Consider the following 27,075-nt stretch of genomic DNA (forward strand, 5'->3'; position numbering starts at 1 on the left):
GATGACGACATCATTTCTTGCTCAGAGAGGTTCATTCAGATCCCCTGCAGTCTAGTATTAGTAGTATTTTTGTTCCTGTCTCTCTTCCAGGGGTTTCCTGGGTTTAGGGTACAAGCCAAAGTGGATTTGTTGCATCTAAGAAGCTTAGGCTAAATTTTCAAGAATGCACACTTGATGTAATAGATCATTATGCAAAGCCCAAGGAGATTTATTTAGTGATGTTCTCCAAATCACATTAAACAAGTATAATAATAATAATAATAATAATAATAATAATAATAATAATAATAGTAATAATAAATTTGAACCTGAAAATAAATGCATAATTACATAAAAAATATCAAAATTCAGCAAAACCGATTAATCGAAGACTTCAGTAAATGGCTGCTGAAAATTCACCTGTGCCATTGCATCAATAAATTATATTTGAAAATATATTAAAATAGAAATATGCTTCCTTTAAAAACATAACAAAACTTTACTAATGGCAAACAATTGAAAGGTAGTGTAACTTGAAAAAAAAAAAGAAAAAGAAAAAAAGAGGTGTAAAACGGAAGTAATTTCACTAGCGTCCTAATAAGAAACACGGTAACGGTTTACAATAAGGTTCCATTAGTTAATGTTAGTTAATATATGAAAATATAGTCATTCATTGTTAGTTCATGGTAATTCACAGTGCATTAACTAATGTTAACAAGCACAACTTTGGATTTTAGTAATGCATTAGAAAACGTTGAAATTAACATGAACTAAGATTAATAAATGCTGTAGAAGTATTTTTCATGTTTAGTTCATGTTAACTAAAGTAGTTAACTATTGTAGAGCTGCACGATAAATCGATATTTAATGCGCATCTAGTCAGTAAAGCCGGTTCTGTAATCAGCGTTAAATCTCTACACATGCGTGATTTCACATGGAGCAGCATTAACTACACCGAGCCGTTGTTCGCTGATGAGCTGCGCCAAACCACGTCATTCTAAATTCTAAATTCTAATTTGAAATATCCTCTTGTTCATCTCCAGGTGAGCGTTTCTTTCCACCCCCGTCTGGCCTGAGCTACTCAACGTGGTTTTGCGTTGAGCGCTTCAGCACACCACCCCAAAGCCACCCTGTGCGTCTGCTCACGGTGGTGCGAAGGGCCACCTCGTCCGAGCAGCACTACGTGTGCCTGGCCATCGTGCTCTCTGCTAAAGACCGCTCTCTCGTTGTGTCCACTAAAGAAGAGCTGCTTCAGACCTATGGCAAGTGTTTCTGCAACTTCCTGTTCTACATTTTTGTTTGCTGTTTATGTCAGCAAAATATGGTGTGCATGTTTGTGAATCAGATGACCGTTTCAACCATTTTGATCCTCTGTATACAGATTAAGTGAGCTTGAATTAAAAACAAGTCTATTGCAGACCATCAAAATTCTGTTGTTTGTGAACACACAAATGAAGTTATAATTACAATTATTTTAAAATACTTAAAAATGTATTTAGCCTGTGATGTCACCATGCTTATGTTTCATGGGCAAACTGAGGATAGACAACTGAGCTATTTTAATGTACGGTTTAAAAAGCCTGTTCCTTCTGAAATACAGAGGAAAAGTTCCTTTGTCTGTGGTTAGTGACGTGACATCATTTCCCCTTTCCCCTGGCAGTGGATGACTTCAGTGAGGAGTCCTCCTTCTATGAGCTCCTTCCCTGCTGTGCTCGCTTCCGCTGCGCTGACCTCATCACTGAGGGACAGTGGCACCACCTGGTGTTAGTTATGAGCAAGGGAATGCTGAAGAACAGCATGGCAACTCTTTACATCGATGGTCAGATGGTCAGCACAGTCAAGGTGTGGTGATCTGATGTGATTTGGTCTTCCGCTTACTTCATTAGCAGCTAAAACACCAGTTCCCAAGGCTACCGTTAAACAATATATATTAGAAATATAGGTCCTTATTATCCTGCAAGTCACACTTTTTTGTTTCTCATTGTGGTTGTCTTTGTAGCTGCACTATGTTCACAATGCTCCCGGCGGCTCTGCATCCACAAACCCACCTGTGTTGAGCACGGTGTACAGCTACATCGGTACGCCACCGGCCCAGCGCCAGCTCTCCGCTCTGGTCTGGCGACTGGGTCCCACTCACTTTCTGGAGGAGGTGCTGCCTGCTGCCAGTGTGGCTGCCATCTATGAGCTGGGACCCAATTATGTAGGCAGTTTCCAAGCTGTTTACCTGCCATGTGAGTTCCTGATGTGTCACACTCGGGTGAATAACACCTAAAAGAAGTCTGATTTTGAAAACAGATGTTTTTTGAAAATGAATGGCTATTTTTCTTGTGTGTGTCATATAGAAAAATCCAGGCATTTGCTCCTGTAGTTGCAGCTCTTAAAACTGTTTTCTCTTCTATCACCAGGCAAAGACTCAAAGACTGAAGCTGTGCCACCATGTCCTGTTGCATTGGTCCCTGAAGAGAGGGTCTCCTTCAGTCTCTTTGCTCACTCTGTATCTGCTCTCACTGTGGCCAAGATACGAAAGGTCTACAACAAACTGGACAGCAAAGCCATTGCCAAACAGGTAAGCATCCTAAACCTTTTCCTGCTTCTTCACTCTCTTCTGCTATTATAATGTATTTCAGTGCTAAGATTTTAAATATTTATTAAATATTGATGAATTCATTTGTGTTAAAGACTTTTAACAAATTAAATGGACAATTTAAAAAAAATGCCTATTTTGCATTACATTATATTTTTGACATTTAAAAGACATTTAAACACTACTGTTCGAAAGTTTGGGGTCAGTAAAAATGTTTTTGAAAGAAGTTTATGCTCAGCAATACTGCATTTATTTGATCAAAATATATTAAATCCAAAAAAGATGTCAAATATTAATTTAAAATAACTGCTTTCTATTTTGAAATATTTTAAAGGTTTTTTTTATGCCTATGATGTTAAAGCTGTTTTATTTTTAGAATCATTACTGCAGTCTTCAGTGACACATGATCCTTTAGAAATAATTCTAATATGCTGATTTGATGCTCAAAAAAACATTTCATATTATTAATGTTGAAAACAGCGGTGTTGCTTAATGTTTTGTGATTCTCTGAAAGAAGTAATAATTATTTAGACAAAATATTACATATCAATAAACATACAAGAGGTGCAGAATGCGTAGAACTTTTGAAGGTTTCTTGTGGTCCTACCCATGAACAATTATTTTGATTATTATTTTTGTAAAGTTGCACAGAGTGATGTTTTCATTCTCTTTCAGCTGGGGGTTTCCTCTCATGAAAGTGCCACACCAGTCAAGCTCGTGCATAATGCAGTGGGCCATCTCAACGGGTCGGCCAGGACCATTGGAGCCGCGATCATCGGTTACCTGGGTGAATGCTTGTGCTGTTTTCATTAGAACGATGGAGATCTGTGAAGATTTTTTTTTTTAATGAAGCATTTCCAATAAACCATGCCTTTCTCTCAGTGTACATGTATTTATAGCTGCAGTCTTGTTCCATGTAGGTGTGCGCGCCTTCGTAACCAAACCAGTGGCCACCAACCTCCAGTACATCGGAGGGGCGGCTTCCATCCTGGGCCTGGTTGCCATGGCTTCAGACGTGGAGGGTCTCTATGCTGCAGTAAAAGCGTTAGTGTGTGTTGTGAAGAGCAACCCGCTAGCTAGCAAGGAGATGGAGCGTATCAAAGGATACCAGGTGGGCTGCAGTAACATTTACTCCGTGAACTTTGAACGAGGGATGTCCTGTTTTATACAGCTGTAACTGTAGGATGTTATGAGCCAATGAGGTGGCAGTTTAAACGATAAGAGTGAGACTGGGCTGTTATGTCCGGTGACAGCCAACTGATGTGATAAGTGGGGGTTCGCAAGGGTGGGGCATGCTGGGATGTGCTGGTCTGAACATAACAGATGGTGCATTGTTTAATTTCTTTGCTGCTTTAATGGGTCTGTAGAGAGAATGCGATGTTTCATGGAGCTAATGTTGATTGTGCTGTCACTGTGTAAGGAAAATGAATGGCTGAGTGTTGGGTTTCAGCCTGTTTTAAATGGAACTGATCACTGAATCCTGAAATGAGTAGGCTAACAAATATATAGCAGATCATTCTTCACATAGACCTTCCCATCAGCTTTAGATCATTTGCCTGAAAGATCTTCTTTAACTCAGTGTCTTCTGTTCTAGCTGCTGGCCATGTTGCTGAAGAAGAAACGTCCTCTGTTGAACAGCCATATTCTTCACTTGACCTTCTCTCTTGTCGGAACGGTCGATAGTGGCCACGAGACCTCAATCATCCCAAACACCACAGCTTTCCAGGACCTGCTGTGTGATTTTGAGGTGCGAAGCTCAAATATAAATACCTCAGATGGACATCATCAGTGACCTTGCTGAAAATTGAACTCTTAATAGTTTCCGGCATGAGATCTCTTCTTAAAAAAAAAATATATATATATATATTTTTTTTTTTTTTTTTTGTCTTCAGTTCTAAAACATTTTATTTCAGAAGAAATATTTCAATGATATTATGATTGAAATGTTTAATTATACTTTGTATTATTATTTGCTGGACTTTCAGGTTTGGCTTCATGCTCCCTATGAGCTGCACCTCTCTCTCTTCGAGCACTTCATTGAACTTCTGACTGAATCCAGGTAATCCATCCATACTCTAAACATACTTTATTGACTCTTTTTTTAAAAATTCAGGACAGTCAATCCCTTTCTGCAGCGTAATGGGACTTTATTTTGGTTCCTTTAGCCTTATAGAAGTTTTATAGTACAGTAAGCATTAGCATTATGATGGTTACTTACTCCGCAGCACTTATAGAACAAATGCATCACATGGATATTTCATCATACAGAAAAGAAGAGAGGAGAGATCTGATATATGTCTTAAGGCCCTTTCACAAAAAGACAATGATAAGTATAATGAAAACTATATCAACATCCACAAACAGACAGTTTGTCATCTGCTGCTTCGAATGTTCAAGCTCTTTAAAGTCAGGTGGATTCTGATTGGCTGGCAATGTTTTTATCTTTCAACATCTGAAAAGATCATCTTGAGTGATTCCACCGATATTGTTCCTCTGTGTCATTAGCATTATAATTATAATGTGGACTCTGCCATTCTCTTTAAGTTATGAACTTCATAGTTATCGTCCTTGGTGTGAGTGGGCCTGCTGTCACTCACATGGTGTGTACTTGTTTCTGTTCTCAGTGAAGCTGCTAAGAATGCCAAACTGTTGCGGGAGTTTCAGTTGATCCCCAAACTGCTGCTGACTCTGAGGGATCAGTCTCTGTCTCAGCCCACCATCGCTGCCATCGGCAGCGTCCTCAGTCTCCTGCTGCAGGGCTTCCCCAACTCATATGACCTACTAAGGTAAACAGAGATGAATACCCATTTTAAATGTATGATTTCCAAGACAACACATTTAAATGGATTGGAATCAGAAGTGACACATTTCTTTCAAACGATCTTATTTTATTTCAGAATATAGTTTAGTTAGAAGCAGAGGCGACTAATTATTTATATTTTTTTGAGAATTATTTGAATAATTAGGAACACTATGTACAATTTACACGTACAAAATAAAAAATTTCATTAACAAAATAATATCACAAATAGGGATATGCCGGTATCAAATTTTCATGTTGCAATTAATTGCAAATGTTTTATCATAGTAAATGGTATTACCACGATATTTAAATTTACAGTAGTTTTAAAAAAATATCTAAAAAGTGTCCAAAAATAAATATAAAGTTAAAATGTTACACAGGTTAAAGTGCACAAGAACTATATGGACCAATATGCATCACTTTACCGTATTTTCCGGACTATAAGTCACACTTTTTTTCATAGTTTGGCTGGTACTGCGACTTATAGTCAGGTGTGACTTATTTATCAAAATTAATTTGACATGAACCAAGAGAAATGAATCAAGTTAAAACATTAGTGTCTACAGCCGCCAGAGGGCGCTCTATGCTCCTGTAGTCTACCTCTGAAAACAGAGCGCCCTCTTGTGGCTGTAGACGGTAATGTTTTCTCTTGGATCTTGGTTCTAAATAAGTGCGACTTATATATGTTTTTTTCCTTGTCATGATGTATTTTTGGACTGATGCGACTTATACTTAAGTGTTATTAGTTAACCTTAATAAATGCATAAACATTCACAATAAGCAATAGCTACATTTGATTCAGGAGTTATTAATCTTTGTAAAAAAAAATTAATAAAATTCAAGTCTTCGTCCATGTTAACTCATTAAATGATGCAGTTGCAACTTTCAATTTTAACAATGTATTAAATATTGGAATACCTAAGATTAATGAATGTTCAGAAGAGTTTTTCATTGGCAGTTTATGTTAACTAATGAATTAACTAATGTTAACTAATGAAGCCCTAATGTAAATTGTGAAGTTTAGCGCCATCTGCTGTCAGAGAGTGAATGTGCTTTCAATCAGCTCCCTGTGTGCTTTTCATGTGTGCTTGTTTACATCAGAGCGCCGACTCTTTCAAGCAGCATACAGCGGTGCATTTTGACCAGTTGATGGGAAAAGTATTTTTAAAATGCATCCCAAATTCTGATTAATCTGTAATATATAATTATTCACTATATTTAGAAGTGCCCATGATAACAATATTGTGCATATTCATTACCGTGATATATTGCCTTACCGAATAACGGCACATCACAAAATAATCATTTATAATTCTGTTTTTTTTGTTGTTGTTGTTTAAGGTTTGGGCAGTTCATCTCTTCCACATTGCCAACATTTGCAGTCTGTGAGAAGTTTGTCATTATGGAGAACACCAATGAGGAGAAGATCGACAGAGGTAAATCATGTTTTTAAGCTTGAGAATTTAAGAAGCATTTTAACACCATATTGTTGTAAAATGACAACACTTCAGATCACCCTAATAACAAAATCAAGATCCATGGGAATCAAAGCATCGTCTGCTTTAAGCAGCCCCAAAAGAAATCCCCACCTGCAGAATTCTATAGAAGGTTACACAGAATTTCTGCGAATTGAAACGCTATGTGCACAGTCAAAATTATTCAAAAAGGTTGGCAGTATAATGTCTTCTTTCAGTGGTCTTACTCTTCTTCTCGGGTGTTTTCAGGAGCTGATGATGAGTTTGGAGGCCTCTTGTCGTCCAACTTGATTCTTCTGCGGAACAAACTGCTGGACATCCTGCTCAAACAGCTCTTCAGCTGCAAGGAGAAGAACATTGTTAATGTACAGTGAGTGATGCTCCTTATTAAATCAAGGGCGGATTATTAGACTTCAGAGGGCTGCGCAGCATTTTACAGCATCTGTAACATTGTTACCTAAGCTTGCTGGTTTAAGGCTGTTATCTGGGATTGGATACACATTGAACTAGACACTTCGGATATGTGCAGCACGAGTGCTTTTATCTGGTATCAATGCACTCAGTACTTTTTTGTTTTTGTGTATATGAATATATTTGTCTTTTAAATTAAGATTCATAATTAAAACAATTAAAAACCGAATTAGTAAGATTTACTTTAATATTAATCACCCAACCACAAATGTTTTCTTTCTGTTAATTCCCGCAGGGCTTGTGAAGAGCTTGTGCGCACCTGTGGTTTTGATTGGTTGCTGATGTTTATGGAAGAACACATTCACTCCAGCACAGTGACGGCTGCTCTCCTGATCTTGGTGGTGTTGCTGAGTAACCAATCCATCCTGAGCAAGTTTAAAGAGGGCCTGTCGGGAGGAGGCTGGCTGGACCACACCGACTCTGTGCTCACTAATAAGATTGGCACTGTTCTGGGTGAGCATGCTGTTAAAAATGAACTGTAATTATACAATATAACAATATGATGATAATAACTAGTATTGTAAAATGTAGTATTGTAAAATGATTTGTACCTCCTTTCAGGTTTTAACGTGGGCCGCAGCGCAGGGGGCAGGTCAACAGTGCGTGAAATCAACCGGGATGCCTGCCATTTCCCAGGATTCCCTGTGTTGCAAACTCTACTGCCCAAACACACCAACGTTCCAGAGATCTACTTCATGCTCATGGCCCTTTTCCTCCAGCAGCCAATCACAGAGCTGCCTGACAGCCTGCAGGTACATGTCAGTATTCAAACCTTTTTTCCTTACTAATCAAACTTGAATGCCTTCATTGTGTGTGATCACACGTTCCATATTACTTTTCACATCCCCGAGACATCACTTACATCAACATACTTCATTATTTATGTTTCTTTCTTGTTTTTTTGTTTTTAAACCCCTAAAATTTTCATTACAGATTTAAATAGGATTTGAAATCCTACATTTTCAGTGTGATCTCAGAACTTTTGTTTTCGAGTATTTTTAAGGTCACATGCTTCATGTTAACTAAAAAAAAAAAAAAAAAGATTTGCTGTATCATCCATTTATTCATGCATGCTTTATATAAATGTCTACCGTCTGCCCTTGTCACTCTTTTACTTTTTAAACCATTTCAAGCCATTATTTTACTTTTTAAACGTAATATTATGATTTAATTAGATTTCATAATAACTTAATACAGTTTGATAATTTGTATAACATGCATGTAATAATATGAACTAAAGTGTTATTATTGAGCTGTACCCATCTCCTCACACAGTTTGACCTGGACTCTATCTGGACGTTTATATTTGGCGTCCCAGCGTCCAGTGCTACAGTGGTGGGCTCCATCCACAACATGTGCACTGAAGCAGCGTTCCTGCTCCTGGCCATGCTGCGCAGCATGCTCAACCTGGTGAGTCTCCCAGCCACCATGCCTCAGAGATGTGTGTCCCAGGAGCATATGATGGCATTGGGATGATTGTTGTCTTTCGGTAGTTTATCAAAGCTTTTATACTATCAGCCGATGCAGAATTCTGAATGTAATGGCAAATTAGTGACAAACTGGTGTTGAAAAGAAAAAGAAAAGATTAAAATGGTATTATGTAAAGATTAATTGTTTTAACTGCAGGCTATTCTCTTTAAATGAGCTCACAGCAGAAGCTGACATAGCTTTTGATATTTCTCTTTATCTAACCTGCAGCCTTGGCAGTCAGAGGAGGAGGGTTCCTGGCTGAGAGAATATCCCATCACTCTCATGCAGTTTTTCCGTTACCTCTATCACAACATCCCAGATCTGGCCCCCATGTGGCACAGCCCGGACTTCCTGTGTACACTTGCTGCTACAGTTTTCCCCTTCAATATACGGCCCTACTCTGAGATGGTATGCTATTGTTCTCTTTGATTGTTAATGGAACTGGCTTTTGGGTGCTCGGGCCTTTTGATACATTTACATTTACATTTATCCATTTAGCTGACGCTTTTATCCAAAGCGACTTACAATTGCTATATATGTCAGAGGTCGCACGCCTCTGGAGCAACTAGGGGTTAAGTGTCTTGCTCAGGGACACATTGGTGTCTCACAGTGGATTCGAACCCGGGTCTCTCACACCAAAGACGTGTGTCTTATCCACTGCGCCAACACCACCCCACTGATAAGAACAGATACTACACTTGATCTTAGCCAAAAGGCCGAGAAGCGATGGAATTGGTCCTTTTGATGTTCAAGTCGCAGCTGTTTGTGAAGATGAAAAATGCCTTGTTTTCCTCAGGTGAGTGATTTAGACGATGAAGCAAGCTCTCCCACAGAAGAGTTCAAAGCCTTTGTGACAGATACAGGCATGAACCGCAGCCAGTCAGAATACTGTAATGTAGGCAGTAAAACCTACCTGACCAACCACCCAGCCAAGAAGTACGTCTTTGACTTCATGAGGGTCCTCATCATGGACAACCTGTGCATGACACCTGCCAGCAAACAGACCCCCATCATTGATCTTCTGCTAGAGGTGAGATCATTTTAGATATATACAGTGATGGTAGGTGAAGCTACAGAATCTCTGTAATGCGTGTCATTCTAGCTTTTTTTTTTATCATCCTTATTAGAAGATATTGTGGGAGGGTCCATCTGTTGGGCAGAAACACTAACTTTGCTTTGTGTCTTCAGGCCTCACCAGAGCGCTCCACCAGAACCCAGCAGAAGGAGTTTCAGTCCTACATCCTGGACAGTGTGATGGAGCAGCTTCTGGCGGCAGATGTTCTGTTGGGTTAGTTGCATCCCAATCATCAGGTTTAGTTCTGGGAAATGTTTTGGTACAGTGCTTTAGCCAAAAGGGGAAATGCTGTCATTTACTTCCCCCTTATTTTGTTCCAAATTGTGTGTGTCGCAATATATGTAAAAAGTGTCATGGCATGGTGAGACATGTCTTGACTGACCAGATTTTAGCGCTTCTCAGCGTTTTTGATATGAAGTTCTCTGATGTCCCTTAAAGCTCATTGTTCATCCAACATAATATTCCAATCTTTCATGTGTGTGGCTCTGTCCTCCAACAGGCGAGGAGGCATCATTGCCAATAACGACAGGAGGAAGTTACCAGATCCTGGTCAACAATGTTTTCTACTTCACCCAGCGTGTGGTGGATAAGCTGTGGCAGGGCATGTTCAATAAAGAGTCCAAGCTAGTGGTGGATTTCATAGTTCAGCTGATCACCCAGGTGAGCTCAATCCACTTAACCTCCAGCTGTACACAATGTCATAGTGTCCCTAAAGACTAAGGAAATGGTCTTGCTAGATAATTATTTGTAAGCTTGGCATTGAAAATGGTCAATATGTGCCTGAAACGTTTGCCTTGTTCTTCTCAGTAAACTTTCATCTCGCATATTATTTTTGGTGGAGTGTGTGGACTTTTTTCAAGTATTTTATATAATCTTTTGACCATATGTCTAAAATGAGTACTTTTAGTGGATGTCTTAAATATATGCTACTGTTAAATCCATTTCCATACATTAAATTCATTTAAAGTGACACTTTAAACGCTACATATTATATCTATTTCAAGTCTATTAAGTATTTCAGTTTATTAAAGAACTCTGAAAACTGTTTTATAGTTTCCACAAAAAGCAGCGCAGCTGTTTAACATAATATATCACAAAAATAAATTACATTTAAATTACAAAAATCTGTTACCGTATTTTCCGGACTATAAGTCGCACTTTTTTTCATTGTTTGGCTGGTCCTGCGACTTATAGTCAGGTGTGACTTATTTATCAAAATTAATTTGACATGAACCAAGAGAAATGAACCAGTGCTCCTGTAGTCTACACTGAGCAGCATAGAGCGCCCTCTCGCGGCTTTAGACGGTAATGTTTTCTCTTGGTTCTAAATAAATGCGACTAATATGTTTCTTTCCTCATCATGACGTATTTTTGTACTGATTTGACTTATACTCAGGTGCAACTTATAGTCCGAAAAATACGGTATTTTAAATTGTAATAATATTTCACAGTTTAACTGTTTTTGCTAATAATTAAATAAATGCACCCTTGGTAAGCATAATAGACTACTTTCAGGAACATAAAAAAATAGTAGTGGAAATTTAAGCAAACAGAATGTTAAAAAATAAAATGCAATTGATAATAATCAATCACAGCAACAGTTATCTTTTTAAGATGAGAACGAAACAAAAATGTCACACTAAGTGTATCATTAAATATTGCAAAAATGCATTAGCTACCAAACATTAAAAAAAAGACCACAAGTGATAACATTATTAAACATAATATTATCCTGTTGTTATATTACAACTTTCTGTTAGTTGTACAATTCTTTTTCTCTCTCTTCCTTTCTTTATTTCTTTTACATTCCTTATGTGCAAGATTTATGTAGCATTACTATGTGACTGATGGTTTCTCAAAAAAATGTTTTTTTTTTTGTTCCTTTAATAGTCCAAACGGCGATCACAGGGTTTATCTCTGGACTCAATCTACCATTGTCTGAACCGAACAATCCTCTACCAGCTCTCACGACCACACAAAACAGTCCCGCAACAGGTCACCCTGCTGGATTCACTGCGTGTGCTGACAGTAAACCGAAACCTTGTGCTGGGACCCGGCAACCATGACCAGGAGTTTGTGGCTTGTCTGGCCCACTGCTTGATCAACCTGCACACGGGAAGGTGAGAGAGACACAGAGGCCGTGCAGTGTTTTCGGGCACTTAGATGGGGATGGGTTTGATGTTTGTGATTGTGCACCTCTGGTGTTGTGAGTCACTGTGAGAGACTTGAGGATGAGGTTTACATTGTCATGGCTCTGTATCCAGGCTGACTCAGAAGTCTGGCTTTATAGAGACCGAGAAGACAGTGAGCTGAATTATATTAGTGCGTAGTGTGTGCTCTGCTGATGCAGGAAGATCAGTAACTTCAACTGTTTTAATTTGGAGCATCTGATGTGCTGAAATGATAGTTCATTATTCTTGCAATCTGTGTTTTAGCATTCAAACTTATATTACTGACTGACTGGGGAATGTTCAAATGATAAAGCACTGGCCAAAAGGCCTTGGTGTCTTCAAATGTTTAAGAATCGTGTGCTTTCATGTTCTCTTGCAGTAGTGTGGAGGGCTTTGGTTTGGAAGCAGAGGCCAGAATGACCACCTGGCATGTTGCGGTTCCTTCTGAGAACGAGTCGGACAGTGTCCAGAGCCAGGATGTTAGCGAAGGTTGACATTTTTGCAAACAAAATGTGTGGTGTATTAAAGCATAGAGTTTTAATACTTGAAGCATTTCACAAACCTTCCAAAAAATGATATCCAAGTTTCTTTTTGTTTGGTGTCTGTGTCAGGTCGCCAGTTGCTGCTCAAGGCGGTGAATCGCGTGTGGACGGAACTCATGCACAGTAAGCGGCAAATGCTGGAGGACATTTTTAAAGTGTCTCTACCTGTCAATGACAGAGGACATGTGGACATTGCCACTGCTCGACCTGCTCTAGAGGAACCTGCTGCTAAAAGCTGGCAGAACCACCTGGGTGAGGAAAACATCCAGTCAAGCTTGTCGCTTTCACACACTTTCCTGTGTCTGTCTTTGTCACTCTGCTTCTTTTTTTCTTGTTAGAGGTTTTTTCAGGTTTTTCCCCATACTCTTGTTTCTCTCAGTGTTAATCCTTCTCTGTTTTCCTTCTAGTCCATGAGAAGAAATGCATCAGCAGGGGCGAGACCATTGCCCCAGCGAATCAGTCCAAACTGTCTCGAGTCAGCAGTGGCTTTGGTCTGTCCAAACTAACCGGCTCCCGTCGCAGCAAAAAGGAAAGTGGAATGAACAAGAACAATCTTTCTGCACAGGTAACTGACAAAATAACTAACACAGACGTGGAAATGAATTCACAGCTAACCTTATGGACTTGCACAGGTAGTTCACGCTCACATTGTTTTGACGGTCCACAGGAAACCTTTCAGTGGATGTTCACGCACATTGCTGTGGTCCGAGACTTGGTAGCAATGCAGTACAAGGAGCATCAAGAGGTAACCTTTTAATTTCAAACATATTCAAAAGTCTTTCAGAGATCTTTCAGAACAATAATAATTAGATTTTTTTTTTTAAATGGAGGGGTCACTAAATAAATGTTTTCCCAGCTCTGATCGTAAGTGGTATGACTTCTACACAAAATTATTTTTGGATCCAAATATGCATTTGTTTCCTCACAGAGGCAGCAGAATGCACTGAAGTATGTGATAGATGAGTGGGCAGGAATTGAATATGAGCTGCTTCGGGAACGGGGCCTCTGGGGGCCTCCTATTGGCTCCCACCTGGACAAGTTTCAGTTGGACATGACTGAGGGACCCTGTAGAATGAGGAAGAAGATGGTGCGGAATGACATGTTTTACATTCATTATCCCTACGTGCCTGATCCTGAGCCCAACTCGAGCACTCAGGTTAGTGCAGCTCCTTTTACCCTTTTCTTTCTTCAGTTTTAAGGAGGTACATGTTGTATATATTGAATGTTAGCTAATTCTGGCTGCCAGGAATAGATAATAACCTTATATAATTGGCTTTATACTTATTTTCCCCAATTAACTGAAACAAGTCTATTGAATGTGCCTATAGTGTCATTGAAAGTCAGCATGTGTATAGCATTAATGGTTGATAATCTGCTATGAATGGCTCTTTTGTGAACTCTCAAACTTTAATTGCCAGCATTAGCCATATGATGGTAATCACTGCACAAAAGAAGCCTTAAATGCGAACACAAGCTTTCATATGCTCCTCTTGCCTTATTGCCCATTTTTCCCTTTTCAGAATCAATCTCAGGTGCTATTAATGGGTGCAAGGGTTAACATACCAGTCCAGGTACAATCTGAAGTGTTCCTAACATACAGCCTTGCTGTACCCTCTCAAACAGCTGCATTAATGAAAGCTTAACTGTAAAATAAAATGTCCCTGACCTACTGCATTTGTCTTTCACGTGATAAAGAGGTGTATGTGGATTGACGCCTAAATCGTTGTTTGGAGATGTATTCTCTGCTGTCATTCCTAAATATTTCATACACAGAGAAACCTCCAGAAAACCGGTTTATTGTTTGCTAATCCCTTATAATCCACATTATAGTATGTGAAGTGGAGCAATTTTCAAACAAGAATGTTGCATGTTACTGTTACAAACACAATAATAATTGGTATTCATGTTGTAATGTAAGAGCTGAATTAAGTAAATTCTACACCACTACTGACACCAAACAGAACTGCAAAATAAAGACTGTTTCAGAGACTTCACACATCTTCCATTGTTCAGCCTCACCCTAAACTCTCTCCATTGTTTGAGCCAGTCTCAGAACATCTGGCCCAGTTGGGTCACTCAAAAAACAAAATACAGTTATTTTTTTCTGCTACTGGTTGTCCAGAAATGATATTTTCTTAGATTGGCATATACTGTAGATAATTTTAATAGGATAATTGATAAACGGCATGACCATACAGATTGTTTTTCTCACCAAAATCAATATTTTGAATTTGCATAAATTTCCAGTTAAAATGTGAGGTCACATGACTGAATTTATGTGTGATCTTGAAAACCTGCTCATCTGAAGTTGAGTTTTGAAATTTGCTTTGTGGGTAAATATAAATTGTATTTAGATATGAATTATGTACTTTATGTGAGTTGTCAGCATGGGATTTTCTTAAGGAGTGATGGACACGTGTCTTGCATGGCTATGACTGGATTCCTCTGACCCCCAAGATTGTATTTTTTATTTTAAAGGTTTTCATCACGATTGATATAAACCCAAAAGAAGAGTTAATAAGATCAAAATGAAACTGTTTGTGATACATTTTAAATCCTTTCAGAAACCAGCGCGCTACAGACGAGCGATAAGCTATGACAGTAAGGAGTATTACATGCGGCTGCTGTCAGGAAACCCGGGGATGTACCAGCACTCCATAGAGCAGAACACAGAGGGAGAAACCACACAGCAGGAGCCTGAACATGGAGAGGACACCATCGCAAGGGTCAAAGGTCACTTTAACATGACAGTGCTCTTTATTACAATGGAAGTATACTTTGTACAGTGAGCTTTACAGTTACACTTTATACATTTTTCTCACCAATGTAGCAGACAGAAAACAAATACTATTGTTAATACAATATATATATATATTTTTTTTCTATTTCAAACAAAAACACCAAAATGGAAGAAACTGGCTTCTAAATGATCTGGTTGTCTGTTTAGTGAAGCTACTGAGCGTGTAATATAATGAGTGTGTTGAGAGTGATTGGCTGTGTGTGCTGTGTTTTGTTTTAGGTTTGGTTAAGGCTCCGTTAAAGCGGTCCCGCTCTACAGCGGATGGAGCCGATGAGGACAGTCAAGACCAGCTGCAGGAGATGCTGGAGTCAGGAGCTCTGGACGAGGAGCAGAAGACCGACAACACCACACTGCTCCGCCTGCTGGAGGAGGGGGAGAAGGTCTGTAGCACTGTACAGCTGTACATCTGCCTCCACAACATCCTCGGCACACTGTTCAACAACCGCACATTTTGCCGCCAGTCACTGTTGTTATGACAACAATTTGGCTTTAAAAAATGTGGGTCTTTTGGGTAGAAGCTTTCCAATTTGAAGCTTTGTATTGATCACTACTATTCTGACATCAGTCAATCATTTACTGCTCACATTATCCTCCAGCAGTATGAGGGAAATAGTTAGTACTATCAGTCTGGTTGGATGATTGGGTTTATTTTACTTTTTGAATTTGGACTGATTGATATGAATGATGTGTTTGCCGTGTTTGTTCTAGATCCAGCACATGTACCGCTGTGCTCGGGTTCAGGGTCTGGACACCAGTGAAGGGCTGCTCTTATTTGGGAAAGAACATTTCTATGTGATCGATGGCTTCACTATGACGGTCACCAGAGAGATCAGAGACATTGAGACGCTCCCTGCAAAGTAAGAATTCATTTTTTTTTGTATTCTGCCCTGTAAAACAGGACATTTCACTCACACAGATCATCTGGTATCTGTCAATCTGTGGTTCTCCACCTGTTTCTCAGTCATATGTTCTATTATTATATTGTTCTGTCTTTCTACTATTTCTTTGTTTTGTCTATCTATATTGTCCTGTCATTCATTTGATCGTTCTTTGTTTTAATTATGTCATTCTATTGTTCTTTCTGTTTATAATTATGACAAAGCTGTTTGTGTTCTAACTTTATCTTTAAATAAAAGCTACTGGAAGCATTGATATTTTACATAAACCTACAGTTCATTGTGTGATTTTATTCGGTGGTTATTTTAGATTGTTTTAATATATGAAGTATCATAACTATATTAAGTAATTCTGTGAAACTTTTCTAAGGCCCCCCAGGTTGAGAACCACTGCTTTAGTCGTTGCACTGCATTTATATGCTGCTTGTTTTTGTGACATTTGCAGCATGCACGAGACTATCATCCCTCGAGGGGCCCGGCAGAGCAAGAGTCAGCTGAAACGAACCTGCAGCATCTTTGCTTACGAAGACATCAGAGAAGTGCACAAACGTCGCTATCTGCTTCAGGTGTGCGAACAAACCGCTTGGCTTGGCTCTTAGCTTGAACTCTGCTAACACACTGGGCAGCTTTCATGTTAATGCTGAAAATGAAGTTATGCTTCGCTTTCATCCTCACAGCCCATGGCAGTGGAAGTGTTTTCCGGAGATGGAAGAAACTATCTGTTGGCTTTCCAAAAAGGAGTCCGGAACAAAGTGTATCAGAGGTATTGTAAACGCTGATGCTTCTTAGTGTGTATCGTCCTATCCTCAGCCTGTGAGATCGCCAATACATGATTTTGTCATGCTAGTTTATTTATTTACTTACCTAGTTTCATAACCACCTCCAGGTTAAGCCTAAAATCAACCTAATATTCAAACTACATATTAAATCAATCAATTAATCAATCAGTCATTCTGACCCCAAACTTTGCAAATGTAAGTGTATTTCAGTGAAACTTTCAATAGTCTTGCCTGTTCTGCCTCCGTTATCTTTTTTATAATGAGTTATGTGTAGAAGAGCCTCAGAAAAATACTAGGTTACATAAAGCCAAATCTTGTCTTCTAGGTTTCTGGCAGTTGTTCCCTCACTAGCCGACAGCTCCGAATCTGTCTCGGGGCAACGTCCCAACACCAGTGTGGAACAAGGGTACGCTACCCTCATATTACAAGATAATGAAGTGCATTTAGAGTTGATTTACCAGATGGATTAAAATAAACTTTCATATGCGTGTTTCTTGGTAAACAGGTCTGGTCTTCTCAGTACGCTGGTCGGCGAGAAGTCAGTGACCCAAAGATGGGAGGTGCGTTATCTTCACATGAAAGTTTTTTGTCTTGTTTGTTTTGTTCTGTTGTTCAGTGTTGCTTAGGAAAGACTCTTTATTTGTAGAGAGGAGAAATCAGTAATTTCCAGTATCTGATGCATCTCAACACACTGGCTGGCCGGTCATATAATGACCTGATGCAGTATCCTGTCTTCCCATGGATCCTGGCAGACTTTGACTCTGAGGTACAAACCTGTCTCTGGTTAATCCTTGTGACTACAGCACAGCAGATGTCCACATATTCACGTTCTGTTTGGGGGATTTGCATGAGTTTTCCCAGTTTAATATCTTGAATCATTCCACAGGAACTGGACCTCAACAATCCAAAGACATTCCGAAACTTATCCAAACCCATGGGAGCTCAGACAGATGACAGACTGATCCAATACAAGAAAAGATTCAAAGACTGGGAGGATCCTACTGGTGTGTCCGAGACCCCTGCTGATCATCTGTTAGTAGTGCTTGTTAAGCTCCAGCTTTAGAAACATGTTTTGTTTGTTTCTTCACAGGCGAGACTCCGGCGTATCATTACGGCACTCATTATTCCTCTGCCATGATCGTGGCCTCATATCTGGTCAGAATGGAGCCGTTCACACAGATCTTTCTCAGGCTTCAGGTTAGTCCCACATGGCTTGGTCTGTTCATCATTTGTTGTTTTCATCTCTTTACTGTTTGTTTCAGTTATTTACATTTTTCTTACCAAACTTTCATGTGGCTAGATTGGACGGTCTTGAACTGTGCAGTCTTATCATTGTTCTTTGATTCTTTAACACCCATTGTTATGCCGGTAAAAATGTTACTAAATAAATCCTTCACAGTCAAAACCAAAAACAAATAGAAGTGGAAGAACAGACTGGAGACCAGCTGTCTCCAAAATAAGCATAGCATGCATAGCATTTACAGTGTTTCCAAGCACTAATGAAGATATTCCTTTGTTTCTGACAGGAAGTTGTTATTAACAGACAGTGAAGGCCCATTCACACCAAAAAACTACATTAGTGTCCGCAACAATAATGTTCTGTTTATTATAAATGCCTGCTGCTTTAAATACTGGAGCGCTGTAAAGTCATGAATCCCGATGGGCTGTCCGTGTTGTTAGTGTTTATCATCTTACTTTTTTTTAGTTTTTAGTTCCTCTGTGCCGTTTATACATGTGGTGTGGACCTCTCAATTCTCATATAATTAGAACAATTATTATAACTTTAGAATTGTGGTTATCGTCCCTAGTGTGAACGGCTGATCTAGTTTCAAGAAAGATTGAAGTGGTTGGTTACATGTGCGTTTCATCCGTGTTTACAGGGAGGACATTTTGATCTAGCCGACCGAATGTTTCACAGTGTACGAGAGGGTTGGTTCTCTGCTGCCAAACACAACATGGCTGATGTGAAGGAACTCATTCCTGAATTCTTCTACCTTCCTGAGTTCCTACTTAATTCCAACAACTTTGATCTTGGTAAGGAAAAGCTTGACAGCTAGCCTCATCTGTGCCCTAAATACAGTCTCTCTCTCTCTCTCACTCTCACTCTCTCTCTCTCTCGCTCTCTTATACATGATTGTGTTAATTGATCAATCTTTTCTAAAGGGAGTAAACAGAATGGCACCAAGCTTGGAGATGTGATTCTGCCTCCATGGGCAAAAGGAGACCCGAGAGAGTTCATCAGGCTTCACAGAGAGGTAATTCACATCAAAATACATCATCCCCTGATGAAGCCAGAGGCTCTATGTGTTATCGTTTCATTGTCGTAAAGGTCAGAGAATAACGCCACTTTCAGAAGCAGGTTCTTTAGATACTGTGTTTTTGTTCCCCAGGCTTTGGAGTGTGACTATGTCAGCGCCCATCTGCATGAATGGATCGACCTGATCTTTGGTTACAAGCAGCAGGGTCCTCCAGCAGTGGAAGCGGTCAATGTCTTCCACCATCTCTTCTATGAGGGCCAGGTGGACATCTACAACATCAATGACCCACTTAAAGAAACCGCTACCATTGGATTCATCAACAACTTTGGCCAGATCCCAAAACAGGTTTGCAATTTCACTATTGAAAATGAACTGCGTTAGTGATTACCTGTGCGTACTTGAGGAGAACTGACTTCAAATTTCTACTAAACTCATTATTTGTATTTAACGTTATTAAATTGTGTTACCTAGGTGTCCAAATCCCTTTTGGGACCACTATGCAGTACACTCTAGTGAGTGTTTTGCTCTGTATCCAGGTTTTAACCTCCATTTCTTTTCTTTTAGCTGTTCAAGAAGCCGCATCCTCCAAAGCGGGTGCGCTGTAAGTCAAACGGAGAGGTCCCTGGTGCACCTGTTACACTCAACTCCAGCTTAGACAAGATCTTCTTCCATCATCTGGACAACTTGCGGCCCTCTCTCACCCCTGTCAAAGGTAATGCAGATTAGATGGAGGTTTACAGTGGCATTCCTTTGTGGTTGGCTTCTACTATTTCTATCATATATATAAAAAGGAATGTGGTATTAAAATACATAAATACTAACAATTTAATATCAACAGTTTTTGTTTGAACATGTTTGTTCAGGAATCATTTGTGTAAAAGGTTGTTAGCGGCTCTGGGCATACAGTGGAGAGCATTTTAACTAGCTCTGTGTGTCATCTGTGTTTTCCAGAGCTGAAGGAGCCAGTGGGACAGATAGTGTGCACTGACAAGGGCATTCTGGCTGTTGAGCAGAACAAGGTGTTGCTTCCTCCTGCCTGGAATAAGACCTTCGCCTGGGGCTATGCAGACCTCAGCTGCCGCCTCTCCAACTATGAGTCCGACAAGGTAATTCGCAACATACAAGTTCTTCTGTTTACTCATGGTTCCTGCATCTGCTGTGAATCAGATCCTCAAAGGCGTTTGGGAAAAGAGCATCAGCAAACCTTTGCATATTGGTGACCCTGGACCACAAAACCTGTCTTGAGTCGCTTGGGTATATTTTTAGCAATAGCCAAAAAAACATTGTAAAAATTGAAAAAAATTTTCGATTTTTCTTTCATGCCAAAAAATCATTAGGATATTAAGTAAAGATCATGTTCCATGAAGATATTTTGTAAATTTTTTACTGTAAATATATAAAAACTTAATTTTTGATTAATAATATGCATTGCAAAGAATTTCATTTGGACAACTTCAAAGGTGATATTCTCAGTATTTAGATTTTTTTGCACCCTCAGATTCCAGATTGTCAAATATTTGTATCTTGGCCAAATATTGTCCGATCCTAATTAACCATACATAAATGGAAAGTTTAATTATTTATTATAAAATTTGACACTTAAGAAGTTTTGTGGTCCAGGGTCACATATATAAAATGTGTCTTTTGAGATTTTAGGTTTGGAGTCAATAATAGTTTTATATATATATATATATATATATATATATATATATATATATATATATATATATATATATATATATATATATATATATATATATATATTTAAACAACTGTTTTCTATTTTAATACATTTTTAAATATTTTTTTAAATGTAATTTATGTCTGTTATAGCAAAACTGAATTTTTAGAAGCCATTATCCCAGTCTACAGTCTTATGGAGGAAATTATTCATATCTTTCAGTAAACAATCTAATATGGTGATTTGGTGCTCAATAAAAATTTCTTATTATTTTAAATTTTCAAAACTGATTTTGTGGAAACCTTGAAATGTTTCTGCAGTTTTTTTTCTCACTTATTTCCACCTTCTAAAAGGATTTTTGTAGTAGTGCCCACCAGTTGTTGTTTCGGGAGAGGATGGTTTAGGATCTTATTAAGTCAACTAAGTTTAATCTAGTGTATTTAGTTTTCCATATCAGATGTCTGATGTTCATGTGGTGTTTGTCTCACAGGCGGTTGTGGTATATGAGTGCCTGTCTGAGTGGGGGCAGATCCTGTGTGCTATCTGCCCCAATCCCAAACTGGTTATTACTGGTGGATTTAGCACTGCTATCTGTGTGTGGGAGACCTGCACTTCCAAAGAGAAAGCCAAGACCCTCACACTCAAACAGGTTTGTTTTATGTTAGATTTAATCTTACTTGCTTTGTTTTTTTTTTACTTCTTCATTTGCTTTTAAAACCGGATAAATATATTTAAGTTTTCCTTTAGACTTTTTTTGCATTTTATTTCACTATAATGTTTTATGCATTGATCAACATGTGTATTTTCATGGTTCCAGGCTCTTCTGGGCCACACAGATGCAGTTACATGTCTCACAGCGTCATCAGCTTACCACATCATTGTGAGTGGCTCTCGGGACCGTACATGCATCATTTGGGACCTGAATAAGCTGTCTTTTGTCACCCAGCTGAGAGGACACCGGGCTCCCGTCTCCGCACTCTGCATCAATGAACTCACTGTGAGCCCACAATAATGTCAAAATTACATTTGTTTAAACTACATTAAATTGTCCTTTTAGCCATTTAATAAGCACTCTTATGTTTTATTGGGGTAATAAAATATTTTTTTATAAAATATAATTTTTATAATCAATAAAAAAAATGATATATACGTGTATATACTGTAAATAGGTTATTATTATTATTAAAAATATATATTATTATTATTATTGGCTAATGCAGAATTTGCCAACTCAACTGATATGAAGTTAATTGGATCTGGTCATTTTATGAACCTTCATAATAAATTGATGCCTCTGAATAAAACCGAAGTGTTCTATGAATTGGAAAGACTCTCATAACTGTGTGTCTGTGCAGGGAGATATAGTGTCCTGTGCTGGCACTTACATCCATGTGTGGAGCATCAATGGAAGCCCCATCGCCAGCGCCAACACTTTCACCGGCCGCAGCCAACAAATCCTCTGCTGCTGCATCTCCGAGATGAATGAGTGGGACACCCAGAATGTTATCGTAACGGGACACTCCGACGGGGTTGTCAGGGTAATTGTATTTTCCTTAATATGCTTTCTTCCTTTTCAGTCTGTGACTTTTAAAGTGTCAACAGATAACGCTTCTTGACAAATGGCTTTATCTTGTAGTTCTGGAGAATTGAGTTCCTCCAAGTCCCAGAAACCCCTGCTCCAGAGCCTGCAGAGCCCCCCGATGTGCCAGACTGCTGTGGAGAGCTCGGTAAAACATCCCGCCATTGCACCCTATTCATGTTTTTCATGCTGTTATATTGAAAGGATGATGTGAAAGCATGAAATAAACTTAATCACATTCTGACAAATTTGATATTAAACCGTTTTAGCCTGCACAATGCATTACAGCAATTTCTTCTGAGTTTTCGATGATCTTTTCAGATGAAATAACCACAAGTCTTGTTCTTCCAGAGGGCCGTGATGCTCCCGAGGATGACAGCAGTGAGTCTGAAGGAGAGGAAGCCAACCTCAGTCAGGACTCTAAACCTCGGACCTCAAACAGCCAGCCCAGCAGTACCGTCCACAGACCCAAACCTCAGACCGGAGCCTCCTGGTCGGTGGACAGTGGCTCTGACGACTCCCGCCGCTGGTCGGACACACTCAGTATTGACGAGAAGGAAGGCTTTGTCTTTGTAAACTACTCGGAGGGCCAGATTAGAGCAGGAATTCCCTCGCAGCCACATTTACAACCGCACTCAGCCCCCTCGCATGCGCCAGTACCACAGCCTCTTCAGCCCAGTACTATGGAGGCTCGCTCGTACAACAAGCTCAAACCAGGTGCAGTGCATTATTATTTATTTATGCAATTCATTTTCATTTAATCCAATTAGATTTTAGTAGATTTGCTGATTTAGTCAAATTTTTCTATTTGAAAACATTTTTTCCTGGTTTGTTTCCCGGCTCAGGGACCCTTCCCATTTCCGCTTTCCTCTCTCTCCCACTTTGCTTCCTGTTAATTTTTGTTCGGTCACCGCTCACTAAAAGCAAAACTGCCAAAATAAATCTATAAAAAAACAATTTCATTACATTCATTGATAAAGATGATATGAAAGTATTGGTAACACTAATAGGTAACACCTATTAGTTGCTTATTAGCATGCATATTACTAGATTACTAGCCATATATTAGTGCTAATTAAGAACATATTAATGCCTTATTCTACTTGACCTTATTCTACATCTCTAATCCTACTCAATACCTACACTTAACAACTAACTTACTAATTATTAATTTATTGGGAGAAATGTCGTAGTTAATAGCTAACAAGTGTTACCTATTCTAAAGTGTTACCAAAGTATTATTAAGCTATTAGATTAGCTAAATAATAAACAACATTTTGTTAATTTTCATACATGTACTAATTTAAATGAGCAATTAAATGTACCAATTTATTTAATTGATTTCATTCTAATATATTTCCATTACAAATGATAACTGTCGGCATGACAGTTTACATGAAAAGTTATGATGTAAACCAAAGCGAGAGCAGTAAATCCTTAAATGAATTTAATTTAATTAAGTCAAAATGTGCTGTATTTTGAATTCCAAGATTTCAGAAGTATGGCTTTTACATTTGTTTTGCATTTGTGCTGTTCTCTTGTGTTGGAGGATTCCTGTCATATTGTTTTTAATGTGAGCAACTGGCATGCCTCCTTATTGTTTGTTTTGTCTCTTAAACAGGCTACAGATGGGAGAGACAGCTGGTGTTCCGGAGCAAACTCACCATGCACACAGCGTTCGACCGCAAGGACAACACTCATCCTGCGGAAATCACCTCACTTGCCATTTCAAAGTAGGTGCTCTGTGTTCATGGCGGAGTGAGGATAAAACAGAAGCTGCTTTCTATTCGCTTTCTAAAGTGGTTTACCTTTAATATGCCAGTGTCTGCGAATAGTCTCTAAACAAGACGGTTGATAACAAGCTGTTCTTGTGTACTCAGAGACCACAGTAAGATCCTGGTGGGTGACAGCCGTGGACGTGTGTTCAGCTGGTCTGTCAGTGATCAGCCCGGACGCTCTACCGCGGACCACTGGGTGAAGGACGAGCAGGTGGACAGCTGCTCTGGATGCACCGTGCGCTTCTCCCTCACTGAAAGGCGCCACCACTGCAGAAACTGTGGCCAGGTCTTCTGCCAGAAGTAAGACACATTTGCAATACATGCATTTTAACTTGTTTCTTGCGTTGCATAATGTTTAGAATCTCTTGCAAGTCTTTCACAATGTGGTGTTTGTTTTCCCTCAGGTGTAGTCGCTTCCAGTCTGAGATCAAGCGGCTGAAAATCTCCTCTCCTGTGCGTGTGTGTCAGAACTGTTACTACAACCTGCAGCATGAGCGGGGCTCTGAGGAAAGCCCCGGCAAATAGATCAGCACACGCACATCACGTTCACTGCTCCCCCTGCAAAATCTCATTGGCAAAGCACTGACGTAGACCAAAATGGGATCACTAATGATCAGAATTTAATATATTGCGGAAGTGTGACCATTAAAAGGAGAATATTGTTAGTTACTTTTCCACTCATGCATTATATTTTGTCACCTCATTGGCATCATCCACAAAGGCGGCGTTACGGTTCGATTTTAGACAAAGCAATGCATATAAAACACCTCCTGATGAAACGAGATGACATTTGTTTATAGTGTAAATACTTACAATGGCATTTTTAACTAGAAACAGTGAAACAAAAAGTCATTATTAAGAGATCAGAACACAACACGTTGCTTGTAATATAGTGTTACAGTATGTTAAAAATCACTCCTGGCTTTAAGAGAACAAAAATGCAATGTGTGTGTGTGTGTGTGTGTGTGTGTGTGTGTGTAGTCGATGTCGCAAGTCACCGCCTCCCAGCGGGAATAATATTGGGGAATTATGAATGTTGATAAATGTTTGTGGATTGACATTACTAGCTTGTCTAGTTATGCAAATGCTTGATTCTTCTGTTTATTTCATATGTTCTGTTGAAGTGTTGCCCACAGTGTCAGCCAGTCGCCACAGACCACTTTTTCACTTTCAATTTGGTTGCCATCCTGCCTTGACATGGAGCAACTATTATTATATAATATTTAACAGTCATGTAGGTCAATGAAAGTATGTAAATGTTGAATTTAGATTAAAGGCCACTTTAAATATTTTTTTAAATGACAGGATTCATTCAACCTTTAAATGATTCCATTTCTATTATGAAATGTTTTAAGTCAGTTTAAAAGGACTTTGTTATGAAGCATGTTTCTGAAGGGTCAAGAGTTCCTGTTCAGTTTCTATTGGATGATCTGAATCTGTAAATGTTGCATTAGTGTGGGACTTCTCTGACTGTCATTTCTTTGTTAATAGCTCATATGACTTAGACAACTTAAATGTAACTCTCTGACACTAGCTTTAAAATGCTAAGCATAAGCATACATTTATTATTCTTGTTCTTAAAACCGCACCATTTTAACCGTTTGCGATGTTGCACCAGTGTAAATGTCTGTAGATTATGAAAGCAATAGTTACTGATGTTTCCACACATTTCACAGAAGACTAGCTTGAATGTTATTGTGTTTAAAGAAAAAGGGATTTAACACTTTTAATGGACTGGAAGCCTAGTTTCTCTTTACCTTAGACAAAACTATGAAAGAAAGTTGTGTTTTAGTTTTTTTTGATACTGTGGGCAATACCCTATTAAAAATGCTGCTTTGATTAATAGAGATCATTTCTTTATTTCTCTTTCTTTCTTTAAATGGTCTGACACAACTTTAAAAAGATTTGAAAAGGAACATTTGTTACCATTGCAGTTGTTTTATTTACCGGTGTATGATTTCTGTACAGCCTAATATGCACTCATTATAGTTGAATTATTCTCTATTAATGTACTGTAATTCAGTGTGCAATCATAACATCATAAAGCTGTTGGGATTTTGCTGTCGACAAGCAGCTCAAAGATCAAATGGCTATATCGACCTGATAGAATTTTTTGCACCTTGACATGTAGACAAGACAAAGAAATGGAGTAATCACGGTTTTATCAGATGCATTTTTATGCTGTGTGCTAAAATTTTGAAAGGGTGCATTACTTTACAGTGAGATAAACTGTACAAAGTATTTATGCAGTTATAAGGGTTTTTTTTTTATGATTTTTTTTTTTTCCTTTGCAAGTTTTATTACTTGTTGCATGTCTAACACAGCTGACTTTCTGTGTCAGTGTATTGTACATCTTTTGGCATTATGTTTTATTTGTTTTCTCTTTCTTTGGCTCATTTTTATGGCATTATCTAACAAGTCGTCCCTGAAGGTTTTGTGTACAGTTTTAGGTGGATATATAGAGCGTCTTATGTATGGATGTTGAGGACTGATCCCAGAACAGATGAAATGCACTCGGATTGGCCCTGTTTGGTGGTCTTGTGATAGACTGCATTACTACAGTATCTAGTGTGAAAAACTGTGGTAGCTGAATGCTCATTGTATATTTGTGTTGAAAACAATTACATTAACCCCTCCCCCATAAATAACCCCTATACCTGTTCTTACGCAATAGATACGGTACTTATACTTTTTAATTTAATTTCAATTAAATACTTGCTGTTTACCACCACCA

At 38.8% G+C, this 27,075-nt stretch overlaps 1 protein-coding gene and 1 pseudogene across 4 annotated transcripts in view; one reads left to right on the top strand and one right to left on the bottom strand.

The window, feature by feature from the left end:
- LOC128002771 (WD repeat and FYVE domain-containing protein 3) overlaps positions 1 to 27,072 on the top strand; it is a 69,814-nt gene extending 42,742 nt beyond the window's left edge. For 3 of the 4 annotated variants that reach the window (XM_052592472.1, XM_052592470.1, XM_052592473.1), the window contains 47 exons: positions 1,023 to 1,241; positions 1,640 to 1,821; positions 1,979 to 2,210; positions 2,385 to 2,545; positions 3,239 to 3,350; positions 3,484 to 3,674; positions 4,158 to 4,310; positions 4,549 to 4,622; positions 5,188 to 5,349; positions 6,708 to 6,802; positions 7,091 to 7,211; positions 7,548 to 7,765; positions 7,874 to 8,070; positions 8,588 to 8,722; positions 9,011 to 9,190; positions 9,579 to 9,812; positions 9,971 to 10,070; positions 10,357 to 10,517; positions 11,748 to 11,977; positions 12,408 to 12,517; positions 12,640 to 12,822; positions 12,978 to 13,135; positions 13,238 to 13,315; positions 13,499 to 13,726; positions 15,135 to 15,303; positions 15,590 to 15,750; positions 16,079 to 16,227; positions 16,712 to 16,832; positions 16,944 to 17,029; positions 17,371 to 17,451; positions 17,551 to 17,605; positions 17,692 to 17,811; positions 17,932 to 18,049; positions 18,136 to 18,242; positions 18,926 to 19,079; positions 19,209 to 19,300; positions 19,436 to 19,648; positions 19,868 to 20,015; positions 20,255 to 20,409; positions 21,475 to 21,633; positions 21,802 to 21,981; positions 22,340 to 22,522; positions 22,621 to 22,711; positions 22,915 to 23,280; positions 24,185 to 24,296; positions 24,444 to 24,641; positions 24,746 to 27,072. In XM_052592472.1, coding sequence (XP_052448432.1) covers positions 1,023 to 1,241; positions 1,640 to 1,821; positions 1,979 to 2,210; positions 2,385 to 2,545; positions 3,239 to 3,350; positions 3,484 to 3,674; positions 4,158 to 4,310; positions 4,549 to 4,622; positions 5,188 to 5,349; positions 6,708 to 6,802; positions 7,091 to 7,211; positions 7,548 to 7,765; positions 7,874 to 8,070; positions 8,588 to 8,722; positions 9,011 to 9,190; positions 9,579 to 9,812; positions 9,971 to 10,070; positions 10,357 to 10,517; positions 11,748 to 11,977; positions 12,408 to 12,517; positions 12,640 to 12,822; positions 12,978 to 13,135; positions 13,238 to 13,315; positions 13,499 to 13,726; positions 15,135 to 15,303; positions 15,590 to 15,750; positions 16,079 to 16,227; positions 16,712 to 16,832; positions 16,944 to 17,029; positions 17,371 to 17,451; positions 17,551 to 17,605; positions 17,692 to 17,811; positions 17,932 to 18,049; positions 18,136 to 18,242; positions 18,926 to 19,079; positions 19,209 to 19,300; positions 19,436 to 19,648; positions 19,868 to 20,015; positions 20,255 to 20,409; positions 21,475 to 21,633; positions 21,802 to 21,981; positions 22,340 to 22,522; positions 22,621 to 22,711; positions 22,915 to 23,280; positions 24,185 to 24,296; positions 24,444 to 24,641; positions 24,746 to 24,866 — 7,253 coding nt within the window. In that variant the 3' untranslated portion in view covers positions 24,867 to 27,072. The remainder of the gene's footprint in view (positions 1 to 1,022; positions 1,242 to 1,639; positions 1,822 to 1,978; positions 2,211 to 2,384; positions 2,546 to 3,238; positions 3,351 to 3,483; positions 3,675 to 4,157; positions 4,311 to 4,548; positions 4,623 to 5,187; positions 5,350 to 6,707; positions 6,803 to 7,090; positions 7,212 to 7,547; positions 7,766 to 7,873; positions 8,071 to 8,587; positions 8,723 to 9,010; positions 9,191 to 9,578; positions 9,813 to 9,970; positions 10,071 to 10,356; positions 10,518 to 11,747; positions 11,978 to 12,407; positions 12,518 to 12,639; positions 12,823 to 12,977; positions 13,136 to 13,237; positions 13,316 to 13,498; positions 13,727 to 15,134; positions 15,304 to 15,589; positions 15,751 to 16,078; positions 16,228 to 16,711; positions 16,833 to 16,943; positions 17,030 to 17,370; positions 17,452 to 17,550; positions 17,606 to 17,691; positions 17,812 to 17,931; positions 18,050 to 18,135; positions 18,243 to 18,925; positions 19,080 to 19,208; positions 19,301 to 19,435; positions 19,649 to 19,867; positions 20,016 to 20,254; positions 20,410 to 21,474; positions 21,634 to 21,801; positions 21,982 to 22,339; positions 22,523 to 22,620; positions 22,712 to 22,914; positions 23,281 to 24,184; positions 24,297 to 24,443; positions 24,642 to 24,745) is intronic. The other variant, XM_052592471.1, reaches the window with a different exon arrangement.
- LOC128015034 (uncharacterized) lies at positions 9,391 to 9,510 on the bottom strand (annotated as a pseudogene).
- Positions 27,073 to 27,075: the final 3 nt, after the last annotated feature.

This window comes from Carassius gibelio, chromosome A5 (assembly GCF_023724105.1).
Source record: "Carassius gibelio isolate Cgi1373 ecotype wild population from Czech Republic chromosome A5, carGib1.2-hapl.c, whole genome shotgun sequence".
Taxonomy (NCBI): domain Eukaryota; kingdom Metazoa; phylum Chordata; class Actinopteri; order Cypriniformes; family Cyprinidae; genus Carassius; species Carassius gibelio.